At 47.9% G+C, this 2,264-nt stretch overlaps 1 protein-coding gene across 1 annotated transcript; it reads right to left on the bottom strand.

Moving 5' to 3' along the window:
• Positions 1-654: 654 nt before the first annotated feature.
• LOC106393368 lies at positions 655-1,806 on the bottom strand. The gene is made up of 2 exons (XM_013834069.2): positions 1,361-1,806; positions 655-1,270 (listed from the first exon to the last, which is right to left on the bottom strand). The coding sequence occupies exons 1-2, from the start codon at positions 1,804-1,806 to the stop codon at positions 655-657; spliced, it is 1,062 nt and encodes a 353-aa protein (XP_013689523.2).
• Between the last annotated feature and the right edge of the window lie 458 nt (positions 1,807-2,264).

Consider the following 2,264-nt stretch of genomic DNA (forward strand, 5'->3'; position numbering starts at 1 on the left):
GGGGAATCTCATTCTCTTTAACGCCTCATAGAAGAGGACGTCAGCCGAGCTTCCTGTATCGATCATGACCTGAGATAGTTCGCAACCGCCGACATCAAGTCGTATTACGAGAGCATTGTCGTGCGGTTTGTCGAGATCTGCTGTCTCATTTTCGTCGAAGGTTATTTCGTGGTCGGGACCTGATAGGGGCTCCTTGATTCCTGCGCTGTTTTAGGCTCGTCGTTGGTATGCTTTGATTGAGTTAACCGAGTTGCAAAATTTAGAGCCTCCGTAGATAAATTCGATTCGTTTTTTGCCTTTGTCGTACGTCGGAAAAATCCATTTTTTGGTTCTGCTGGTCGGTAGTGTCTTTGTCCCCCAGACAGGTTGTGATTAAGGGTTCGTACGCTGTCTTTCTTCTGAATTTGTGGGGAAATCAGTCTTTCTAGCAGTTTGCGGATTTTGGCCATCTTGTTCTTTCGCTTGAAGTTGGGGATTTCTTGAAGGGAGACTTCGCGTTTGGGTTGTATTGAGTAACACTAGGAGGAGGAGTAGCTTCATTGAGGTTCTCCAATGTGCGGATTGCTACCGTAATATCGATGCATACGTTTCCTTCGGTTTGTCCCTTTATTTTGTTAGGGGTATGGCTTTTTGGCCCCCATGAAATCATGTCGATTATTTTCTTTGGGGCTGGGGGTGGAGAGCTAGGTGACTCTGGCTCGGTTTCCCTGCTCCTTTTATTCGAAGAGCCTTTAGTTTTTTTATTGGCTTTCGGAGTTGCTGGTTCTTCCTCTTCGTCTCCGGTATCTTCGCTGGTCTTTTATTTTCGTTTTGACTGCAAAGTGCCGCTCGACATTCCTCGGTTGAATGACCTTTACGGTCATGGAAGGCACAGTATTTGTTGAGATCGTACGTTGACGATTTGTTTTGCGGCGAATTGTTTATCACATAGGAGTGTTGCCCTTTAGTTGCTGGTTCTTTAGGAGAATTATTCTTTTTGGCGGCGTTATTCTTGTTCGTGCTGTATTGTTCCATTAAGGCTGTGACCTCCTCTTTGTGGGTTGTGAAGTAGGAGGCTCGGTGTAGGGCGTCGTCCAACGAGATTGGTGCTCGCACTGCCATTTCCTCCCTGAATTTGGATGAGAACCAGACGCCGTTCTTTAATGTTGCCAGGGCCACGACCTCGTTTGGATGCGATATTTTGGCCTTGATTTGTCTGAACTTGTTTATGTATGGTCTTAACGGCTCGAAAGGTGCTTGCTTGAGATTCCAGAGGTCTGCCTCGGTGACCCTTGTTTCTATGAAGACCGAGTATTGTTTGAGGACTGTAGACACCAACTGGGTGAAGTTGTCGATTGAGTTTTTTTATAGGCCCGCGAACCATTCGAGAGCGGCTCCTGTGAGATTTTCGGCAAAGAAGCGGCAATAGCCAGCCTCTTTTTCATCGTCGTTGAAGTGTGCTCTTGATATCGCTAGTCGGAAGGCTCGTACGTGAGCCTTTGGGTCTGTGTTCCCAGCATACTTGGGGAATTTCAGTTTTCCCACATGGTGTAGCCTTACGCTAGCGATTCGGTTCGTGAATGGAGTCCTCCTTGTCTCCTCGATGACCATATCTATGTCTGGGGCAGAGCTCATTGCCATATGCACGATGTCGTGTCTTCTTTTGAGCTCGGCATCGTTTCTTTTGATATAATTCTGCAACGTTTCGGTTTCGCCTGGGATCCTCAGGTCTTCTCTTTGAGGATCTGTGTCGATGGGTCTGCGGGGATCGTAACCTCGAGCTTGCCCTATTGGGTCATTGAACCCCGTTTGTCGAACGGTTCTCATAGCAGACAGAGTTCGATTCTCGGAGGTCAGGTTTCCCAGCTGTGGAATTCGAGTTCTAGGCTCCCCAGGTCTTTCCGTATATATGTTCTGCGACTGGATTAGAGTATTTCTTTGACCATGTAGCCCGATTTATATTTTGTCCAACCCGCTGTAACTTAAGCTTCGCTGGGGCATGCCCTGCTGCGGAGGTTGTTGTGAGTTTTCTCCCATGTAGCGCCCGGATCGAGCGCTCAGGATCTCTGGAGTGCTGAAGGCTCCGGTGATTTACGGATTAAGCGTTTCCCTTAATGGATCAAATGGTGGTTGGTTTCTTTCTTGGGCGTTAGGTCGGTGCTCCGCGAGTTCCCGTTCAGCTTGATCCAGTCGGTTTTCGATGGTCCGATAAGTAGCTTTTTGGCTGTGAGTTTTGTCGATTAATGATGAGACGGTCACTTCTTGCCGAGTCTGTGCTAGAGGGG

This window comes from Brassica napus, chromosome C3, assembly GCF_020379485.1.
Source record: "Brassica napus cultivar Da-Ae chromosome C3, Da-Ae, whole genome shotgun sequence".
NCBI classification, from domain to species: Eukaryota; Viridiplantae; Streptophyta; class Magnoliopsida; order Brassicales; family Brassicaceae; genus Brassica; species Brassica napus.